Below are 22,605 nucleotides of genomic sequence, written 5' to 3' on the forward strand. Positions count from 1 at the left end.
GGATACTGCAATTAATGTCTTCTGTCGGGCCCTGCAATGAAGGAGCAGACATTTGTCAGCGCTCAGAACAACACAGCCCCCAACAATTCAGTCTGTAATTGAACTGAGAAAGGGAACAACAGGCAGAGACTACTTTCAATCACACTTTGTCAGTCAAGCTGCAGCTTGCTGGCCTTTCCTCATCCCTGCCCTCTGCCGTGAACCCTAGCTCCCCCACCCCTCCCCCAGCTGTGCGATGACAGTGTCATGAAAGAAATGACCTTTTTGCCCGTTTTTAGATTTGCTGCAGATTTCATGTTCTGTCTGTGGGCCTGTTTGATTTCTATGTTCTGAGGCCTGAATTTCCGATTTGGCAATGTCTTGCTGCACAGCGCAACAGCGGCACAGTTCTGAGGCTCAGACAGCACATCACTGGATGTTGCTGTTGTCATCCGTGCCGTTTGCCTCCGACATATTCATCTTTCCCATGGAGTGGCCCACATGGTTCACCCCGTCCTTGCGTGGTGGCATGCGCTCATTGATGCGGTCCAAGCCCTTAGCCTCCTCAAAGCTAGTGATCTTGTGCTGGGGGGAGAACCCACGGATAGCTGAAAGGAGAAAACACACATAAAGGGATCAGGTTTTCTGTGTAATGGCGTGTAATCATAATATTCCTTATATCATCTCATATTGTGCATTTCCCTCCAAATCTCAAATGCTGTTGGGATTTCCAAGGCATTATAACCAACAGAGACATAAATTCAATGCATCTTAATTGGGAACAAAGAAGCCTGTTTCAGTGATGGATATGTGTATTATATGTATTGTACAATGCTTTAAAATGTCACATACTACCAGTATAGTAAATGCTATTCAGTTATCTCTGCAGCAGACATGTTAAAGTAGAAGCTGCTTGTAACTGTAACTTGAAGGTGACACAAGTGTTAAAATGAAAGCAGTTTTTAGTTTTTATGAGGAAACATTAACATGCCATCTGTATGTATAAACTGCTTGCTCTTTACGTTTCTGTAGGTGGTGCAGGTTGACATTTGTAGACATGGCCTGAAACTTTGATGAAGTACAACTGCGCCTCCTTCAAACTGATATCCTTTTGTGGTACACAAATATCCCTCCCCTTACATGTCCCACACCATTATCCAGTTCTAACAGAAAATACATCAAATTACAGAAGAAAGATGTGCATAAAGACCTGGATTCATTTAAATTACATTTTCTTAAATTTGCCAAAGGCATTTGATAGAAAAAAAAATGCAGCCAACTAAGACTTACTCTTCATCTTCAAACCTCATTGTGAAAAAAACCCCTCAAAACAGTCACTGCTAATGTTTTCCATCCCGTCAGTTATTTCAAATAAGATATACAGTAGATGTACAGTACATAAAAAAATATATATATATACATGCATTTGTGCTGGTGCTGTAAATTGCTGTCTCACAGTGAAGCTTCTTGGTTAGTGAGCCATGATTACCTCAGACATATCACGAGGAACTGACGCTTCAAGATGCATATTTCATGTTGATGCTCCGGTCTGTTTCTTGTTCTTGTGCATGCAACACTTTTTTAGAACCAGATGGAGGCCATTTACAAGCCAAACCCAAAACAATGAGGTATTTTAGTCATGCATCTCTTAGCAGCACTTGACTTTGCAGTGTTTTAATTTATTATGAACATGCCTGTATGCCTTAAAACGCTGTTCTTCCTTTATTGTTATTTTGCATGTTTTTTCTCTGTTTGAAATGGCCAATTCAGAAAGTCTGCTACTGTCATTGTTGGTGCTAAGCCTCTCTGTGTTAGGACTAGAGTTATATACATGGAGGAACCTGAGACTTCTTTTCATCTGTCAGCAGGGAACAAGAGTGCATTAAGTTTCCAGCAGTTCATGCTGTTTTCTCTGTTCCCTCCCTCCTCAGTACATGTGACCTCACCAGCTCCCCACCCTGTGAATACTATCAACTGTAGGTTGTTTTTCCTCTTCACCACTCAAGCACCCATTAGAACAATCCATGGTCTTTTATGAGATATTTTTATGGCTTCTAAAAGTTTCCCCCCCTCTCTAAAAGTTTAGATCCAATCATTCAATAGTACTGCAAAGTAAAGTGCCAGCCACCCTGGCATCAAACTGTTCTATGAGATGTTGATTGATGGAGTTATTATTGTGTGAGCTGTTGTGTGAATGAACTTGTTGGTGGCAGGTTGCCTCTGGAGCAGGAAACCCTGGCAGTATATGTTTTGGACGGGTGGGAGGGGGGAGCACAGGTTTACCTTCTCTGTCCTCATCATGCGTCTCGATGGCTTCAATGGCTTCAATGGTGGCTGAGGGGGGAGGAGGGGAGCAGGTTACTGTTGATAAAGCCATGCAAATGTAAAAGGCAGCCCCAGCGAGAAGGCGGCTTGTGTTAGGCAAACTGGCAATACAGCCAAACCCAGAGACGCGCCATGCATTAGTGCTAAAAGAATCAATGTCAATATGGGGTTGGAAAATTCATATGAAAAATAACAAAGACAGATCCTCAGAGAGAGAGAGTGACAAAGATATTGAGACAGAAAGAGCAATAGTTGAGACTGTAACTTAGGTAAGAGGACAAAATTTTCTTGTTCTGTCTTTGCACTAGATATTTTAAAATTTCATGATTTCATTTCATGATTTTTTAATTTTCTATGAGCTAAGTAGTGTTATAGCTATCACTGCTGTCAGCACACCAGTAGTGACACACAGTTATGGATACCACCTAGATTTTGTGCACAATCACAATGATTGGGTTGATTTAAACACTGAATGAAATGGCTCTTTGTGGGGGCTTGTGCTGCCAATCCCTCTGTGAATCAACACTGAACTCTATAGCTCTTTGAAACTTTTAGATGCGGTTCACGTCAAATGCTGCAGTGATGAGGTAAAGGACGGGCTGGTGAGGAAAATTTAACATCTAGCGAGCTGGCAAACTAAGCAAAGACTAAAAAAATGAGCAAATAATAGACTTGAGGAAGTGAGAAGCAGGAATTGGATTCCCATGTTGTTCTCTGTCTGCTGAATGTGTAAATAGGGTATTGTTTGCTAACACTTGAGCTGTAACAACTTGGAAAGTCAATAGGTCTACGATGGTGTGAGTTTGTGTTTTATTCTTTGCACCGTCATTGCCTGGCACTGTGATGGGATCTGTGATACAGCAGTTGCAATAAGTTCTAGTGAAAGCAGTGACACAGGTGTTACACTATGTTGTGTGACTGCTGTAATGAGTTACTGTAGACAGAAATACTGAAAAATAGCTTTGGTCTAGTCTGTAACATTAGTTCCCTCTTCTACAGGCTACAGCATGAGGAGGATAGAGAGAGAAATAGATTAGACCCACGGTAGAACTGAGAATGATGAGGAAGAAATTAAACAAAAAAGATGGAATAAATGACAGAGAAAAGTTTTATGCTGAACCTTGTACTCACCACTCTGCAGTGTCTGCCTGCCTCCAGAGAGAACCCCACTCGGCAGCATGCCAGTGGGCGTCAGGCCCTTAAGCGTCAACACATTTTCACTCTCTTCTCTGCAGGAAACACACACACACAGGTCAGAAAACTTTGCTGAGTCCTGATCAATCTAGAAAAAGAAAGAAAACTTTATGCCCCGACTTTGACAGCAGAGTATAGACATACAGTGTGTGCACACATGACACCTGCTCACTCTACACACATACATGTACACACAGAAAAACCTAATACAGTTTACATTCATGCACAAACATTAAGTCTACCTGAGAACTGAGAACATTTTGGCCATTTTCCCAATAGCCCGGATCTTGTTTTTGATCACCTCCTTGCGTGCTGCGGCTGCATTGGCTGCAAAGAAACATTCATACTGTCGTTATATGCTTCTCTGATACAACAGATGATGTGCTTATGTAATAAATGAGACGGTTTGTTGGGCCCATAATGCATAAAATAGTCAGATTTCCCCCTTTTTTATGATTAGGATGCTGTAATAATCCTTTATAATAAAATATACAAATATACTTTTGTTATAGGCCACTGTGATGCATTAAATGTACTATAATCCTATTGGGACTCACGACAGCCTGTATCCAGTGAATCAGAAACTGTTTATTGGCCTCTGTTTTGTAATGCAGTAAAGTACAAGACTTTATTTTACTGATGGATTATAAGCTACAGTATTAGTTTTATGTTATTGACATGTCTCAGTCATGTGACTGTTTACTGCATGCATTCTAATAACACTAAATTCTAGCCAGTATTTATTTAAGGCGGTGCCTTTGTAAAAGCACATGAAAAAGAGAACAGTTTAAACCCTGATTTTATACCATGCCTCTCTGTAAGAACATGATGCCAAACTTTCTAACTAATTTGGCAAAAGCAAAGGAAGCCCTAAATCCTTAGTGCCAATAGTGCAGATGAGACAGCTCGAGAGTGCAGATCTCACTTCATGAAAGACCTAGTTTATTTTATGCAGTCGGGGTTGAACTCGTCATGCACTAATGATAAAAATAAATAATGAATTATTAAATTGTTAATTACAAGACTTCTCACCATCAAAGATCTCATCTTCATCATTCATGAGTTCATCATCAGAGCAGATGCTCAGCACATTCACCAGCATTTCTGTGACTGCGGAGGAAACAGAGAATAGGAAAGATGTAAAGTCACTTAGCAACAGGCCAGAGAGATAATGGATCAGGATGTGGTGTTATACTAAAAAGTCCTGTCAGATATCAGAAGACTTTGTTCTGGAAACATTTCATACCTTTTTCTCCAACAAATGGCAGAGACCAGGTGAAGACATCCATGAAGTTGGGCAGCCAGTAGGGATGGGGTGAGCAGTTGAACTGTCGGATGTTCATGACATTATTTTCATACTTCAGTACAGCAGCTGTTGAGAGAACAGATGGAGAGACAGTAGAGTAAAAATTTCCTTTCAAATCTTGTAGTGTTTTATAACCTGGTGATGTAACTAAAGACTTACAGCACACTTTACGTAAAAGTACATATTAAGTATAATATAATGAATATAATGAATATAATGAATAACAAGTCTAGATTTATTTATCCAGAGCAACAAAGAGTATAAGATGAATAATGCCTTTCTTTAAGATAAAGAGAATACTGATACTCTATATAGGCGTCACATACTGTCACAGCCATCTGTACAATACTGTTTCATATATGCTTCAAATGTTTTCATGTTTGGTGATGTTACCCTTTTTAATATTTTTACCAACACTGCTAATGTGTACATGATGTATGGAAACAGAAGCAGAACAGAAGGTGACACATTCAACCACTAGATGGCCCAGCTGAGGCCATGGATTGCTGACACTGTTACATCAAGAGGGATAAAGCCACATGGAGATAGTCAGCGATGCCGACAGTCCCTCCCACACTCCCCATCTCCCACAGCCCATAGCAACCAAGACACAGATCTGAGAACACAAACAAATGAGGATGCTCCCTGATGCCTCCTGATGCTTGCTCACAAGCTAAATGCAGTTAGATTAACCCATACACTCCAGTTTGTGCTGTTAAAACCATTTTAAAAGATAAATCAGAGGAGCCCATGGTAGTCATTTTATATGATGTAAAGAGATGTTTTTAGTAGGTTCTAAAATTACAAATGTTCCTTTAGTCCAACTCCATTATGTGCCTGTTTTTTCAGCAACAGACAGTATACAAGACTCTTTGATTGGATATTTTTGTTTTTCATAAAATCTAACCCAGGTACAGTTAAAAGGCCAGAGGTGCAGAACAGGACAGGAGACACACACACACACACACACACACACACACACACACACATATTTTTTTTCTTTTCAACAGGAACATTTCATTTTACATGGCTTAATATCACTCACAACCATTTCTGTAGTTCTGCACAAAAACGTGACAGACAGACAGACAGCAGAAGCAAATGACAGAACTGCAAATGAATCTGCAAAACTCAAGCAAAGACCTGTATAAAAGGAGCAAAAGATTTTTTGACCTTTGTTGTTGTAAACATCCAGGTAGTTTGGTGCTGAGAAGATGGTGATGAGGGATGGGAATCCAGTGGTCTGACTTTTACGGTACATCCGGTAGCTTCAAGTCGGTCAGGTGGAGGTAAAGACAGAAAAAAGACAAGGCTTGTTGTTATATATGTAAACAAGTATCTGTTTTTTGTGTGGGTATGCATCTTTTTATCTGTGTTGCAGAGGATAACATACCCGGCATCTTGTGCTTCATGTGCTCGAATAATGGATAATAGGTTATTGCTCTGTAGGAACTCACATACAGCTGGATAACTGGAAAAGAGTAAATAAAAACCGGTTTTAGAAACATCACTTAAAAATGCTTTTAATGTCGTGAAAATGAAAAGAACAGAGCAAGCAAAAGTCAGAGTACAAATCAATTCAATTAAGAATACAATCTTACCATAACTTGATAGAACTTTAAAAATATTTTTCCAACACACAGCAGAACTACATTTAAGCTTCGAGTTACTATTTTCAGTTTTACACAGTAGAAAATTAAACAACAAAGATGTATTACTCATAAATGAATTTATGAAAGCCTTGCTGTGGATGATGCAAGGGTATGAAAAACCAATCCAACAGCTACCTGTTGCCATAGAAAACAAACTAACCCAGTAAGCGGCAGTCAGAGCTTCCTGCCCCCTGGCTCTAACATGACAGGAAATGTGCCTGAAAGGGAGTGAAGCCTTTGAGCTAGTTCAGGCAGACAACTCAGTGCGCTGCTACACTCATACATGGCAAAATGTAGCAGCTGCAACAATCCAATGCATCTTTTGCCACAAGGTCTTTTTAAGTGGTGACCCACCCATTCATTTGATCTGCTATTGTTGAAAAGTGCATGCTGTAAAATTTTTGGATATTTTTGAAGGAAGATTTTTGCATGATTTTGATCCTATTTGTCTTCTCACTTTCTTAAGATCTTTTATTGCGATATGTTGCTGAGAGTTCCAACCCTCAAGTACAGATGGGTCAACTGGGAATAAATTAATGTTTGTTAAGATTAATTTTCCAAAGTGACCAATGACAATAAGGCCTCCATCTGACACTGTAGTGCATCTGACAGTCTGTTACTAAAGGACACCAAGTTCTCCTGATGACATCTTCTCCTGGCCAAAAGCTTCAGTCATAAGAAAGTGACTGAATGTTTTAGAATCTAGATTAATCTTACTTTGGAAAGACAAAACTACAGGAGTGAACAATGAGCAATACCCCCCGAGTCTCCCGAGAAGGGTACGTTGAAAGACCTTGAAACAGGAAGGTAACGACCATGGAAAACACACAGTTAGCAAGATATCTCACCCAAACCACACACATGGGGGAAGTGCCATCATGGGAAGGTTTGCAAGAAAGCAAAGGTACTTAAGATATATCAATCCAGGACCATATGGTGGAAGTGGAAGTGGAAGAGGGAAATGGATGCAAAGCAGAGCAGTGAAATGCAGGAGGACAGGAAACACAACACAGGAGACCTCTCAGCAGCCTTTCCACCCCAAAGCCACAGGAGGGACTGTTTTAATGCCACCCAAGGCACCCAACCTGTGAGAGAGAAAGTTCTATTTCGCAGCCCAGTGGCAGGACCTGGAAAAGGGAATCATAACAGGGTGCACTACCTCCCCCATTTTGTTTATCACGGCAATGAATCTGCTTGTAACAGCAACAGGGAAGGAATCCAGAGGGCCGACAATGGAGTCTGGCAGTAGCCCACCTCCGATATGAAGCTTTATTGATGACCTGTCCATAACAGCTTCATTCCATGTACAAGCAAGGCGGATCCTGAAGACACTTAATGACTTGGCAACCTGGGCAAGAATCAAGTGCTAACCAAGAAAGTCAAGAAGCAAAGTGATCAGCATGGTCTGCTACCAAGACTCATCTGGGATAGACAGAAAAAGCATCAGGCCCACATGAGACCAACCGCACCCATCCAGTTCATCAGGGAGGAGGAGAAGAGGGATGAGGGTGGGAAGAAAACTGCACTTTCCCAAGTCATTCAAACATCCCTGAGGTCTTACATAGTCATATGGACTCCTGAGGTGAAGAGTATCATCCTGATTTAGCTGATGGTCCCATGGGAAGACAGCTGCAAAGAGGCCTCGGACCCACCAACTGGAGGATGTTGTAGTCTAGGGTTGAAAAATATCCAAGGAAAGTTGGATGCTACCTGACAACATCACCTCCTGGCTGAAAACTTCAGTAACTGAAGGTGCTAGCATCTAGATGTATCCAACAGTAAAGCCACCAATATGACCTACTTCCTTCAAGCACTGATTTAACTGTAATACAACCTCTCCAGTGCTGCTTTTAACTGAATCATTTCCCAAAGACTAATTAAAATGGTGATATTGTTATCTCTCTGCTGGCTGCATTCTGAAGTAGTTCTCCATGTTTTTCTGGCCAGATGGACAATGAGCTGTCCCCATGGAGAAAGATGACCACATGATTTCCTACAGTGTGTGACTTTTCAGACTAGAGTTGCTTAGCTGTAGATCAGATATGGAGCAGATTTAATGCCAGAATTTGTTTCCAAAGAAAAAAGGAATCTCACAGAAAACATCAGACCTGTGTCACGCAGGAGGGACAAATAATCAGACTTGGGACACTTCCAGCTGCAGTGTGAATGTAGCCTGCCATTCAGCAGCTCAGTTGTTATGTAATACCTAGAAGGTTGTTATGTCATTCAGAAACTGTATCATCCCTTCAAACTGTGTCCATAACTTCTTGAAATTATGGATTGCTTTTCTTAATCAACTAATTGCTTCAACACCAGTCACTTAGACTTTTTTTCCAAAGCTACAGTAACATACAGTATATCCTCCCCAGCAACAATCCTCTTTCTTACAGTCATTGCCGTCCATGGACCCATCAAATTTTCAGAAGTGTTTAAAATATTTAAGTGCTCAAAGGTTTGTGCCGGAAGAAAAACAATGAGACTGCTGTGCCCTGCGCACCTGGCGAAACTGTGCCATCCTCCTGTGCCATGTATCTAGGTCACACAGCTCTATCATTCTCTGGGTGGCCAGTATATAAATTGTAGGAATAGCTGTATAAATGACTAATATGAATATGCTGTAACTCCTTCCACTGTGACTGACAGTGCACCCTAACAGAACTGCAAAATGCTGGTCTCAAAAACGTTATATAACTGTTTCTATTCAAACCACATCTACAGTTCATTTCCAACTTAGAAATAAGGCCAATTTTTACATCGCACTTATTAAAGATTATGTTTGTCATAGCTGCAAAACAGTATTTTTCATCTCACAATCTGGTGCACAGTACTGGCACAAATGTCATGTAATAACATAAAAATAAAGATCCCAACACACACTATGTACTAATTTATTTTTTGTCCGTTCCACCAGTATCGTATTGATTACTGCGAGGGAACACAGTACACACACACACACACACATTGCTTGCCTGAAGCTCACATTCCTTCTCTCCCCTTTGTGAAAACACACAATTATGTGTCGGTGAGCCTGTGAGTGAGAGAGAGCGAGAAATCTGACAAGTGAGTATGAGTGAATTTGACAGAGAGAGATGGAAGTGCTGTGCTGTGAGTGTGAAACTGAGAGGTTTTTTTTTTTTCGGTCCCCTAAGAAAGTCCGTCTGTCGGGGTGGTGGTCATCACATTAATTTCCCCCAATATATATAGAAAAAACTCATATTGATAACCACATTTTTAATCAATAAGCAGAATCACATTTTTCTAATTACAATCACTACTTAAGAAATTAGACTTCATTAGCTGGTGAATAATGCAGAATGTAATACAGAACTTAACATGTAGTGTAGCCAGTATTATGAGACAACAGGGTTAATACAAACCCTTATAAGTGAGCATTACAAATATTATCACATTACATTATTGAAATGAATAAGTCAGCTGATGTGCTATAGTTGCACATAAATATTATATATCACATATAAATACTAGAGGAAGCACTGGACATTCTGCGATATGTTGCATCTATTTCACACATTCTCCTCAGCTCTGAGGAGAAAGCAATTGTATGACTACTTGTGAAAATTGTTCAGTATTGATTTTAGGGAGCCAAATAATGCTGCCCAATGCACCACCAGTGTGTGTTTGCGTGAAAAGTTCATGTATTGCAACAATCAGTGGCTGTCAATATGTACTGTAGCTCAAAGTAAAATCAGTCATTGAATTTTAATGTAACCCCCTTTTTCTCTCAACCTGTTATATCTACTTCTATTTCAGATAGAGATTTCCTTGCATTTCCCAGAAATCCCCAGGAGAATGTGGCTCTCTGTGCAGCATACATACTGTATAGTTGGCAAGAGTCATAATGATGGAGAGGTAAGTTTGAGAGTGAAGGCAGAACAAAGCCATGGGGAGATAGATGACTTTTATAGCAACATCCTCCACACATCTACAGAATAATCCTCACTAAGCTCCTCTCTCACTGTGAATACTTGTTTTTTTGTTTTTTTTCATCGGGGATCATTTAACAGGAGTGAAAGGGGAACACCCTTCCCCTGCTTCTTTTTTATATATCCAATGTTCTCCACGGGTGCTGGTAAACTCTACCAATACGCTATTATTATTCATCAGTGTCAATCATGAGTCAGGTGCTGTTTTGCTTGTTTTTAACACAGTACTTATACTACTTATAATACTTAAGAATAATATTCTGTAAATTTTCAGATTGGTATGTTTCTGTAAATCACTGGGTTCAGTTCATCTCAGGGTGGTAATAAAATTGATTGTTAGATGCAAACTTGCTCAGTGATGGTAATCCATCACTGTTCATCCTTCAATGAACATTTGTTGCATTTATTGCAGGGTTATCTCAGATGTTTAAAAGGTCTTGAGCTCACCAACAAGAAGAGTTTTCAAATGGTCCTTGCTTGAGGTGAAGCTTTGCACAAAAATAATGTACCTTTGATAAAATATAAAAATTAGAAGTGCCAAAAAATTTCACTGTGATTTATGTCTTTCATTTCTGGAACAGAAAGCAATGGCCTTTATTCACAAAAGGTATTGGAAACAAAAACTCGTTCAAAAAAAACTAAAAACTTGCCATGCTTTCTGAAAAGACCAGGGTTAATGCAGACAGTGTGCACAATGGAAGTTCACAAAGCTATAATGTGTAAAACTGTCAGGACAGTTTTAAGGTTGTTCTCAAAGTCACAAGGTGGAAATAAATTGAGAAACAGAAACTTCTGCACTTAACGCATCAGTGGAGCTATTTCATCAGATCTCATCTGAAGCAAATGACACTTCACCATGTGCGTGCACATACACAGAAATGAGAATTACAGCGGGGTTACAACGTGAATCTGAACTGCACTTGTCCTGCACACACTGTCCAGAATGTCATTTCCTCTTAGGTGGAGGAATAAATCTTCCTGACTTCACTTTCTGTGATTTGAGCAGCTCCTACGCAGGGGTCTGTACTGTTCTGAACCTTCATTAAGAAAACTCTCACCACAACTGCCACCTAATCTCTTCTCCTCACCACCACCTACTTCCACAGCTCTCTTCCTTCTCACAACAATATTAGGACAGCGCTCACTCCTCCTTCTTTAACACGCTCTGTCACGGAGGTTGAATAGTTGCATAACAAACCCATTCCCAATTTTCCTCGCTATTATGTTTTATATTTTATTCTGTCCCCCTCTCCTTGCCTCTATTTTTATTTGACTCCAGGTTCACCCAGCTAATCCTTTGTCTGTAACAATCTGTTCTGTAAGTCAAAAAGACAAACTTTTTATGAAAAAACAGTTGTTAACCACAAGGCAATATGACCCATTTACTCATCAGCACAGACACTATCTATGAGCTTTAATGACATGTTTACCTATTCATTCACTGAATCAGTCAGCCTCCTTAATCACCATCTGCTTCCCATGTTATTCCCATTGTGGGATGTTAAGTGTGCATCAATTGTTTGCTTTGTTCTTTTTGGTTATGTTCAAGTAGCAATAAATGTTTGATTTCTATGAATAATTTACAATCTTATCATCTATTTTTGATATTAAGAGTTCAGTTCAGAGGCTTCTGTGAAACAAATTTCACCCTCTACTCCCGTAATTCTCTTGAAAGATTAAACTAGATCTCATCAGCACTAATAATTTTGTGTGAAAGTAGCACTGCCCTGTATCCTTTAGTGAATTCCGATTTCAAAGTCATGCAGTTATTTCCTCAAGCATCTGAGTAAGGACAACAACAGTGTTTGAGTTATAATAATCCTAGAAGGTCCAGATGAAGAAGAAGAAACAGCTCACCTGTAGAAGTAGGAGCAGCCTCGCACTGTGTTGTGGCTGAAATATTCCTGGGTTTTCTCATTGCCAAAGTCTTCCAGAGGATCGGACCACAGCAGATCACACATGGGCCCAAAAGCTGGTGGCTCCTTGAACCGATCCAACTTAAGATAAAGAAACCAGAAAGCAGGTTTAGAAAAACTCAAAGGCACAAGCACACACACACATCCAATGCAGAGTTAAGAGCTGGTAGTGCTGAGCCAGTAGGTTATTACCTTTTTAATGTCATCTAAGGTGTGTATTTCAGGTGAGAGTCCACCATGAACACACAGAAACTGTTGGTTCATGAGTGCAGCCAGGGGGAGGCAGTCAAACGCGTCCATACATGAGTCATACACCTGCTCTGAGTACTTGATTTTACCTGACAGAAGACAGAAATGCAATCAGCTGCATCAGTGCTCTCAGCTGTGACATAGCACATCCATGTATTTATTCACTGATTTTTTAAAATTCCATCCCCCTTTTATTTTTGTGCCGTCACACTGAATTACCCTGACAGTCCCCACAGACAGGTGCTTTACTTGATACCTCTACCAAAAGCACTCCAGGCAACACATGACACTAGCAACACAGAGAAAGAGAGAAAAACAGTAATCAAAATCAAAATAGTACGATAAACACTGAGAGGATACTCACATTCTTGTTTGAAGGTGAAATATTCTGTCAAATGTCTACATTCATGATTTCCACGAAGTAAAAATAGTGTCTTTGGATAGAGGATTTTCAGCGACCAAAGGTATAAAACACACTGTCAAAACAAACATAGACAAAGTGTTATTCCACACAAAGAGCTTCAAAAATCAGCATAACTTATTCAAGATTCACGTTAATTATCATTATACACACAAGACTGTAGCAAAATTACATTTTATTCCTTTATGCTACTCTCAAAAAACCAAAGTTTTAAACTTATGTTATATTGATTATAGGAAGCTTTCTGCTTTTTGTTTTTCCTCGTCACAAAGTTAATGATATTCTGACGGTTTTACCTCAATACTGAAGTAGCCACGGTCAACATAGTCCCCAAGGAACAGATATCGTGTTGTGGCTGGTGATCCTCCCACTTCAAACAGCTTCATAAGATCAAAGAATTGCCCATGGATGTCCCCACACACTGGAAAACAACCAAAGGACAGCAAACGTTACAAAATCAAAGAATCTCACTGAATAACTTTGTCTGCAGCTTTGTGTTTTTGCATGTCTGTGTGCACATCCTGCCAAATACGCACTCCTCATGCTCAGCACAGGTCTGTGTTAATATTCAGTCATTTTGGCATATTCCACTCAGTGAAACAATAACTGAAACCTCACTACAGGCTAATACAGGGATGAGTGGGTTGTTTCCGAAACCCACTCAAAAATAAATTGATACAGTTGTAAGTGTGTTATCATGAAGCTAAAAATCAAGCACTTTTTCCTTCACAAAAAGATTCAGGAGAAATAGATCTTTTACACAACAGTCATGATGCATGAATTTACATAGACGTGTAACATCTGCATGTCAAAAGAGCTGATCAGATCAGACCTCTTTTATTTATTAGTTCTCAAGTCTCAAAGAGAGAAAACAAGAGAAACAGTAGAGAACATTCTGGCAGTACAGAGTAGAACATCTTGTACCAGAAGTATCTCTATCTCAACAGTCTCAATAATTCTCATTTGATAAAGGTGATAAATTGTCTTTATAGTAATGATTGCTGGTACTACTGCTAAGATATTAAAGCAATAAACTTACGATGAGCGATCACTGATAATGAAGTATAATGTCTCATGAAATATAAATGTTATGTAACCATAAACAGTCACGAATAACAACAGCTTATTGTATCCTAGTTTAAGTGTGTTACAGCTATTATCATATAGCATTACTAGAGATTATTGTATGCAACAGGCTGACAGTCCTTTAACGCACATTTACAACTCTCAGTGGAAAACACAACACAGTCAATTTTTAACATTGACTGTGTTGTCAAAAAAAAACAAAAAAAAGTTTCATAGTCTATTAACCATTAAGTCTTCATTCCTGCTCAAATGCCAATAAGTTGGAGAAACAAGGAGGACTTAAACAGTCAGCAGAGGAGGCTATGAGTTATGAAAATAATACTCCTGCATATGCACATTCCTGCATTAAGAATATATCTATATCTATTAATCTACAGTTACAGTGTATTAAAACTACTAAATAATACAGAAAGTATTTCGAGCACAGATATCTTCTATGGTCTTTGGCTTAAAGGCCTCTGTCGTCCACAGAAAAATGAGAAGTTCTCAACTCAAAGAGGCAGAAAAAGCTCAAGCCCCCAGGGAGATACATACTTTTTCGTAGTGAACACTATGGCTCTGGAGTACAAACCTACACCTAATTTCCTCACTGCCTTCAATTTTTCATTATCATCTTTCTCTGTCTCCTTCTCTCCTACTTATCCTCCATCTCCTCTCTCTTTTCTGTCTCCCCTATCAGCTCCACAGTGGCCTTCGCCCACTCAAAGCTTAGAGCAATGTGAGTGGGAGACTGCTTGTGTGACTAAAGCAATCAAACACACACATGCGCACATACACGTACATACACAAACACCATGCAAGTAAAGATTCACAAGTGCATAAATGCCTCATAATATATGAACCCAACACACACACAGCTGCAGAGACATTCAAACACAACTCAACCTCACAAAGATATAAAACAGACCTCCACACTCACAAATGCCCGTACACAACACTCAGTTCATCATCCATATTTCATGTTTAATACATAAAGCCTCCATTTTCCTGCTGCCAGTCAAGATGAGGAGCCTCAGACTTCTCCAAGTCAATGTGCATTTCATCCATTTGTCACCTTCGTTTTGGCTAAACACCGCACTTGCTTTCAAGTAAGACAATTAAGCTGATGGCATGCTAATTTTGTGCATGTATATTTAATATCGCAGAGTTTTAGGTGAAGCTGAATGACATGTCAAAGTAAACAGAACATAAGCGTTTGGGCTTGTATTGCAGTTCCTTATCCAATTTGACGGTCTAAGGATGGAGGCTATTGGATGCTGCACAGATTACAAAGTGCCTTAATGAATTTTGAATTTTTTTTGATATTGGGCTATACAAATAAAATCTAACTTGACTTGAAAGATTCTAACTTTAATTTGAGCAAATGCTTATAAGTTTTAGGACTAGTCTACACTACTCTAAACTCTATACATAGCTAAATCTTTTGAAGGGCATGGATAACAAGGTGTCTAGCAACATGGAGCAGGTATCATTTAAATTTTTGGAAGGTAAATTTAGGCAGATGTTCTTTAATTAGCAACAGCTAAGGTAATGATGATGGAGCCATTTCCTTAAGATGTCACTCTAACCTAATTAATTCCCATTCACATAAAACCATACAGTTCAACACCACTACAAACTGCAGCTTGCAAAATGGCCACATGGTTAAATCATCACCAGTGTAAAAAGCCATGGCATAAGTCATTTGCATGTGCAATTTCCCCATTGTGGGACTATTAAAGGTTTATCTTATCTTATCTTATTTGTGCCTGCTGTAAAACATAACATAACATAACAGGTAAGCTAAAACATTAGCAAACTGAAGAAGCAGATAGAAGTGGTGAAAATTAGCTTCTCTAATTCAAGCCCTATATCATATTACATCCAACTGGGTAAAATACTTTAACCCAGAACACGGAATCATTACAATTTCCAGGTGTGGCATCCTGCAGCTGACTGTAAGTGCAGCTGGACACACGCCAGGTAAATGTCTCTAACAGGTTTAATACCTGTGACTGGTGCCTCTATGTCCAGTATAGTTTTCTCCTGACGCAGGATAGCTGCTCCCTCATTGATGATTCGAAGCGCCACAGCTTCCTCTACGCGGCCCTCCTTGGTGAGGTGGGCTTTCAGGAGATCCACACGAGGTTTCCCTTCGCAGTCGAACACTTCTTTCATTGTAAGGCGGTGGCTCAGGGGGAAGGGGACAGCTGAGGACAGAGCACAGGCACACTGGCATTTAAGCAGAGTAACTATGGCTACTGTTAATGTCATCAAGAATACAATTCTTGATTGTCTTTGCCACACTGAAAAAATGTTTTGTTGAATTGACCCAATTTTAATATTGAAAGTGGTTCCACGAAATACATTCATCTAAATCTAGACATATTTTTTAAGTTGACTGTACTTAATAGTTTTGAGTAATTTCAAATAAATTATATAAGCAGTTACAACACAAAAATTCTGAGTATTTGTTACTCTGATTTCCTTAGTAATTCTAACTAAACCCATGTTTAATTAAATTCATTATGTAATTCATATATTGTGGTTACCTAATTTGTTATTGTGCTTTAAATTAAATTAAATTGTTTTATTCTACTGTTACGGGGAGACCCCATGCACCAAAGTAAGGCACATGCGGTACACACTCTTTCTCAGGTAGCTTTTATCAGAATGTTGATCCTGGTGTGAACTGCTGGTGGTGGGGTGGGGGGGTGGAGACTTCTATTTGATATTATGTTATTTAATATTGGAATTATTAGTAATTAATAGTAAGTGTGCTGGAAGAGATAATTGATATTGATTTCTTGAGAAGGTGGAGTCCACCAGTATAAAAGTGAGGAGGCTGTGGTGGCCGGAGGCTAGAGGAGAGAAGCACAGCTCCAGAACACAGCTCCAGATTGTAGCTCCTGCCATGGGCCCAAACTTTAAGGGTATAGCCAGAAAGGCACTTTAGAGCAAATTCTTTTGTTGTGTATTATTTTAGTTCTTCCTGAGAAGTGCTCCTGAGAATTTTTTCCCCCTTTTTTGCTTACTTTTGTGAAGTTTTTGAACAAGACTCTAATTTTGTCAAATAAAGTGGAATTGGGAATTTCTCCAGACTGCCACAACTCATTGTTATATACCGGGTTTCTCGGCCACCCTCACATCTACATGTGCATTTTGATTGTTTTAAATAAAATTGTGAATTGAATCAACATATTTTACATATGTAAAATAAAACAATTTAATTTAAAGCACAACAACAAATTAGTAACCACAAAATATGAATTACATAATGAATTTAAGTAAATTAAACATGGGTTTAGTTAGAATTACTAAGGAAATCAGAGTAACAAATACTCAGAATTTTTGTGTTGAAACTGCTTACATAATTTATTTGAAATTACTCAAAAATATTAAGTACAGCCAACTTAAAAAATATGTCTAGATGTCTAGCAACCACTTTCAATATTAAAATTGAGTAAATTCAACAAAACATTTTTTCAGTGCACTGTGGTGAAGAAACGGTGGCAAACTGCATTCAAAGCAATGATACAAACAACTTATCAAGGATTCATGCAGAAATTCTATTAAAAAAAAAACCCATCCATGTTTTTGCCCAGAGGCGATAATGTGCTGCTGCTACTGCTGCTGCTGTATCCATCTTTGTTGACAGTATATGTGCATCCTTGGCATGAAAACCATCTTTACAAACATGACTTTGCTTTGTATACAGAGAGACAATGGAGTATAAAAAGCCATTTGCAGATTTAAATTCAACAAGAAATAGAATTATCTTCAATTATTCAGACATGTACAGGATGTCAGACACCATTGTTCTTCACTGATGTTTACATTTACAAATATATATATTTATATATACATGCAGAGGTGCAAAACATTGTATTTATTTTTGCAGTGAGTTTTGAATGTGTTGCATATAAATTCTTATATTCCTATGTGTCAGTAAGGTCTATTCGTAAAGCAAACAATTAAACACAATATATGTCTTGCTTTAAATATAAATTTAAATTTTATATGTAAATTACAGACTATTGCATTATGTATTGAACTTTGCAAAATACAGAAAATAAAGCCCCTTTTTATATATATGTACATGGCAGCAGGGAAGTTCAGTAACTTAATAACAGTTATTCCAGTAGAGATGTGTGGTTACTTGTTAAGTATTTTCTGAGTGCTGGATAAAACTCAGCTAACATATAAGCACTGGATTCATCCAGCTAAAGCCTGTGGCAATTAAAATGCACCAGTCACCTACCCAACAGACTGCATGTGAAACTGTGAAATCCAACCACAGATCATTACTTCAGTGGCAGCAAAGGTTATTCATTAGATCTGGTGCTGATCTCTTTGCGCTGTGACGACAAGCTTTCAGGGCCCAATGTATCGACGTTAATCTACAGATCATCTGGCTTAACACAGAAAACTCTTTCTAAGTGTCGGAGCTGTAAATAATTCACGTGAAAAGAAAAATAAGTCAGATGAAGTCCAGTTGCACAATTAATTAGAACAGCTAGACACAAACCCACACTCACATATGTACACATAACATAAGCCGTCAGCAGTAGTATATTCAGGAGTATGGGTATGCTTGCCAGATTTGTGCTGTGAATAGCAAACAGGGCCACTCAGCAGTGCCAAATGAAGAGAAGACAAAGGAAGAGTCTCAAAGCCCGGGCTTAAACTGAACATGATCAACATGCTCTTTAATAATGAATGCTTGACTAGAGAAATCTCAGAGTCGCTGCTCCTGGGATAATGAGGCGAGCCCCAGCGAGTGGATTTAATGGGACTAACATTTTTCACAGTATGCAGTGTGTATCTGTGATGGCGATGTGTGCTTTGACACTTTACCAGCTAGTACAAACTCAGCACAGTCACCACTCAAGTTTTTTTTTCTCTCAAGTTTTGGTTTTAGTTAATGTCATAGTGTACTGATGAATTTGAAGTGATTTTTCTTTGATTCTTGGCTTTAACATAAACAGTACAGCGGCAATCTGATGGGATGACGACACAACTTGAGAAGAAATGAATGAGCGAATGAGTTATAACAACACCGACTGAAACATATCAGTCAGAACTGGAAATTACCAATGATAATGTGCTATGTTTAATAGACCTATAACCTGTGAAATGAAACTGGGGTATGTACTGTAATTTATGAGATAGATACATGTGATGCAGAAACCCAAATCACCCTGGAACTCTTCATTTAACTCACTTTTTCCAACAAAGCAAATGATCTTGAGCGACGTGTATTACAGACAAACGTAGCCACAGATATATAAGCATACTGATATAGATGTATGGCGGAGAGATAAAAGGCTGACTTCTGCTCAGCACCCGAGCAGAGTTGAACTATGAAATACTGTATGTTGCCGGGCAACAGCAACAGCAGCAGCAGCAGCAGTTGACTGTTGGAGTACAGCCAGTGCCGCCACGGAAAACTGCAATTTGCATTGGAGGTTCACATAGATGCTGCTGGAAAATGCAGATACAGTAGATGTCAATTTTTTCCCATCAGACTTCTCAGTCTCAGCATGAAGCACAGACTTTCTATGTTAAACCGCATCCTCAATTCCACGGTTTCTCAATTCTGCAGGCTTTAAAGAAGAAGAGGAAGTGTGTGGTTTGCATTGTTAATTAACAACCCTGGGTTCAGTCAGGAGACACTGGATGGCTTCATTTGATTGGACTAACTAGACTGTGCATTTATAAGCAGTCCAATTAACATACACAGATACACAGGTGTCAAGCTTTTAACACAATGTCACAAGAGTCTTGTTGCTTTTTTTTCACCATCCCACCCCCCTATAACTCCACCTGCTGTGATCTGCTTTATGTGATACTTGAAGGGTCATGTGACTAATGTTAAACGTGTAGATGAAAGCAGATCTATTCTGCCAAATGCAACTATTGCTGTATTGTAACCATGAATAAATTATTAATATCAGCTTAAGTGTTGTTGAATCCAATTTGCATGTTTGCTTCTGAAAGCTGGAGTAAATGCTTTAGCTTGTCACAGAGCCTGTTGAGTTTGAAGCTGACATATTACATCTCTGTGCAATGATTTTCATATTGTTGCATAATTATTTATTTAAGGAAACTGTTTTTAACTTCAAACAGTGGATAAAAACTGTTACAGATCTACATTATGTTTACTGTATGTATACTGTGAAATTAAATATTCTTAAAGTCAATAACACAAAGAAAATTATTTTGTAAGATCCTATAAAAAAGTAAGATACTTCACAGGTATACTTTAAGGCCTTATCCCGGAAATAACTGACCTGAATATGCTTGATGCCCACAGCACAGTGGTGACAGTACAGTGGAAAACAAACTGCACAGACCAGCAGTTATTATATCTCTTTGGATATGTTCTGTCAGGTTAAAGCATGTAAGAGAAGAGAGAAACTTTTATGTATCCTGGGATAAAAATAACTCGGAGTAGCTTGCAGTATCAGTGTTCAGTAGTTTGCTATGCACCACTCACAATAAGTGCAAGAAATGGCAGTCTCAACTCATCAAAATCACTATTGTATTGGTAGCACCCTTTGATCAACTGAAGGGTGCATTTCTTATATATATATGTGTATATATATGTGTGTGTGTACTTTTCCACTTTTTTCAAAGTGGAATACAAGAGTAAGAGAGTGGATTAAAAGTGACAAAAAGAATATTCATATGTCTTGTCAAGCAATATCCAGCCTTCCTGGTATAAATAAGAGTTCTGATGCAACAATAATAGCATCTGATCAACAAGACAAATGAGGGTTTAGTGAAATGATTCATTTTTGACAGTCAAAGAAAAGATTCATGGAGATTTAAAGTTGTAGATGAAACTATTTATCTATTAATCATTATCTATTATTGATTTCTAAATTACATAGCCCAAGGCTTTGTGAACAGCAAAAAAAGAAACATGCACATGATTTTCCTTAACCAGAGGAAAAAATGGTTTGAGTGTTTCTTCAAACCCTGTAAGAAAATCCTGAATGTTACGTGACCATGTTACAAAAGCAAAAAACTGAGTCAGAATTCTTGGCTGTGCTGTGTTTGCTGATATAAACCTTTTGTTTTGACATATTTTTAAATGCCTGGATGTCGGTAAAGCTTTTGTGAAAGAGACAACCACAATAGTTTTATCATGGCTGTGAATTCTTGCTCAAAAATACAACATGCAATTTTAGACCAACTACTTTCTGCCTCTTATTGTGGACATTAGACTGATCAACAACAAACGTTGCAGCAATTAGATGCACTGTTTGTCTTAATAAGATGATTAACTGTATCATTTGCTAACAGGAAAAGTATATGTCAACAGTATGAATTCATGGATAAGTTTCATAATTTAGGATGCACAGTATATGTTACACCTCAGTATGAGTTTGTGAGAGGAAACTGTTCAGATGTCCTCTGTCTGTTATGTCACTCCGATGAAGTGCTCCACCAAAAATGAGTCACAATAAAAAAGACTGTTAAGGTCCCACAGGAAGGATGTGGGTGAATTTCTAACAACAGTTCCTTTTTCTGAGGGTCCATAATTGTTAAATAAAGATTCATTCAATTCTAACAGCTTATGCATACAGTACATTTGTTGTGCCTGCAGGCATTGTCACATACAGTGAATGCATCTCACAGTGCAGATTACTCCCTGTTTCTACAACCCTGTAGCTGAAAGCACAAAGTTGTTAATGCTGACTGGGCTGGTCAGCCATTATAATAATATATTAAATGTGAATTTATTCATGCACAGTTCTGACTGTGAGTTGATCTGTGGTCAAAAGGAGCAGGGCTAAATGAGTTATGGCACACAACTGTGAGCACTTCATCATCCTCCATTGATCCAAGTTGTATCCTCAGTAATTCTCTGACAGAGCAGCCTTCTCCACATCTACTGATGCAGCTTTTGGAATTCCTTAAAGACCTTTGATGATGAAATTAAAACATGATCCTCTCCTGATAAAATATTCTCCATTAAATGTCAATTTCATGCCCTCCTCTTCTTCTTCTTCTTCTTCCACTGGCCCTGTTGAAGCCTGTGAAATCCTGCTGCATCACTGGCCCAGCTTCTACCACAAGCTCGGCAATTCAGCTGTTTTTTTTTTTTCCTTCTCTCCCCTCTTGCCTACCGGAGCCAAAGCCAAGATACAGTCGAATCGTGACAGCAAAGATTAAAACAGAAATGCATCTGTACATTTAAAATAACATATCCACATCTTCCGGTGCACTGCTGGCGATTCTAAGCTTTATGTCCGTTCTTCGAGGGGGTCTGTGCAGCAAAGAAAACCGGACTGTTTATCAACATCAAAGCTCCAGCAGCCCACTACCACCACCATGAACACAACTTGGCGGCCGCATATATAACCATTAAAGCGCGACATGAAAATAAAGGCCATGTTCTGTCTAACCGCAAGGAGCCAAACACTTGAGATGTTATGTAATATCTACAGCCATAACCAAACGGGGGGGAAAAAATGTAGGCTAACTTACACTTCACCACCCGATCGGAGGCGTTTAAGACGATGTCAGCGTTAGACATCTTCAT

General features: G+C 38.9%; 1 protein-coding gene across 1 annotated transcript; it reads right to left on the reverse strand.

Annotated features, from left to right (window-relative positions):
* Nucleotides 1-408: 408 nt before the first annotated feature.
* Nucleotides 409-22,605, reverse strand: ppp3ca (protein phosphatase 3, catalytic subunit, alpha isozyme). Its single transcript, XM_041051505.1, has 14 exons — nt 22,551-22,605; nt 16,061-16,261; nt 13,283-13,407; nt 12,930-13,041; nt 12,509-12,654; nt 12,258-12,397; nt 6,198-6,275; nt 5,978-6,072; nt 4,745-4,870; nt 4,531-4,608; nt 3,741-3,825; nt 3,436-3,533; nt 2,263-2,313; nt 409-587 (listed from the first exon to the last, which is right to left on the reverse strand). The coding sequence occupies exons 1-14, from the start codon at nt 22,603-22,605 to the stop codon at nt 409-411; spliced, it is 1,569 nt and encodes a 522-aa protein (XP_040907439.1).

This window comes from Toxotes jaculatrix, chromosome 12 (genome assembly GCF_017976425.1).
Source record: "Toxotes jaculatrix isolate fToxJac2 chromosome 12, fToxJac2.pri, whole genome shotgun sequence".
In the NCBI taxonomy this organism is placed as follows: Eukaryota; Metazoa; Chordata; class Actinopteri; family Toxotidae; genus Toxotes; species Toxotes jaculatrix.

Coding starts and splice junctions, on each gene's coding strand:
- ppp3ca (XM_041051505.1), bottom strand. CDS start 22,605: ATGAAGATGTCTAACGCTGACATCGTCTTAAACGCCTCCGATCGGGTG. Junction 6,276..12,257: donor GGCTGCTCCTACTTCTACAG/GTGAGCTGTTTC, acceptor ACTCTTTTCCAG/TTATCCAGCTGTATGTGAGT. Junction 588..2,262: donor GCATGATGAGGACAGAGAAG/GTAAACCTGTGC, acceptor TTCTCCTTTCAG/CTATCCGTGGGTTCTCCCCC.